The sequence below is a fragment of the Priapulus caudatus genome, unplaced genomic scaffold (genome assembly GCF_000485595.1).
Source record: "Priapulus caudatus unplaced genomic scaffold, Priapulus_caudatus-5.0.1 Scaffold266, whole genome shotgun sequence".
In the NCBI taxonomy this organism is placed as follows: domain Eukaryota; kingdom Metazoa; phylum Priapulida; class Priapulimorpha; order Priapulimorphida; family Priapulidae; genus Priapulus; species Priapulus caudatus.
This window is the reverse complement of record NW_014577327.1, coordinates 494,676-495,517: the sequence shown is the minus strand read 5'-3', so window position 1 is coordinate 495,517 and position 842 is coordinate 494,676. Positions and strand designations below refer to the sequence as shown.

Sequence of the window (842 nt, the reverse complement as noted above, 5' to 3'; positions counted from 1 at the left end):
AGACTTTACGGCTGAAGACGACCCGTTGACCGCCGCCTGCACCGCCTGCTCCGAATCCTCCGCCAGCTCCTCCTGCGCCGCCGGATGAAGAGCTGAACTGGAACCCTTGACCTCCCTCGCCGCCTCCGAGAGCGAAACCTCCATCACCTCCTCCTTGAGCGAAACCTCCATCACCACCGCTGGATGAGGAAGAGACTTTACGGCTGAAGACGACCCGTTGACCGCCGCCTGCACCGCCTGCTCCAAATCCTCCTCCCTGTCCTCCCGCGCCGCCGGCTGAAGAGCTGAACTGAAAGCCCTGACCGCCCTCACCGCCTCCGAGAGCGAAACCTCCATCACCGCCGCTGGAGACTTTACGGCTGAAGACGACCCGTTGACCGCCGCCTGCACCGCCTGCTCCGAATCCTCCGCCAGCTTCTCCGAGGCCCCCGCTGCTGCGGCTGCTGTAGGAGTAGGACTGCGTGGGACCCCTGATGGTCTGGTAGGCGACCTCTCCCTGCCCGCAGACCAGCCCGAGCGCGGCCAGGAGGATGCACAGCGATGTCTTCATGGTCGTCTGCGGTGCGAAGGCGAGGAATAGAGCATACGCTATTAGCAATACGTCGTAATCAAGCTATAGACATGAGAATATATTGTTGCATATATTATTATAATTACATAAGATTAATAACCGGGACCCGAGTATGCATCTATATGCAGACACAGAGTGAGCATAGAGCTATAATTGAATTGTCTCGCTTACATCTTCTCTCCCTATCTCTCTCTCACTCTCTCTATCTCTCTCGCTCTCGCTCTCTCTCTCTTTCTCTCTCTCTCTCTCTCTCTCTCTCTCTCTCTCTCTC

General features: G+C 57.2%; 1 protein-coding gene across 1 annotated transcript in view; it reads right to left on the bottom strand.

The window, feature by feature from the left end:
- Positions 1 to 9: 9 nt before the first annotated feature.
- Positions 10 to 842, bottom strand: part of LOC106808298 (glycine-rich cell wall structural protein-like) — a gene marked incomplete at its 3' end in the record, with an annotated part of 8,229 nt that continues 7,396 nt past the window's right edge. The window contains exon 3 of the mRNA XM_014810953.1: positions 10 to 556. Coding sequence (XP_014666439.1) covers positions 10 to 556 — 547 coding nt within the window. The remainder of the gene's footprint in view (positions 557 to 842) is intronic.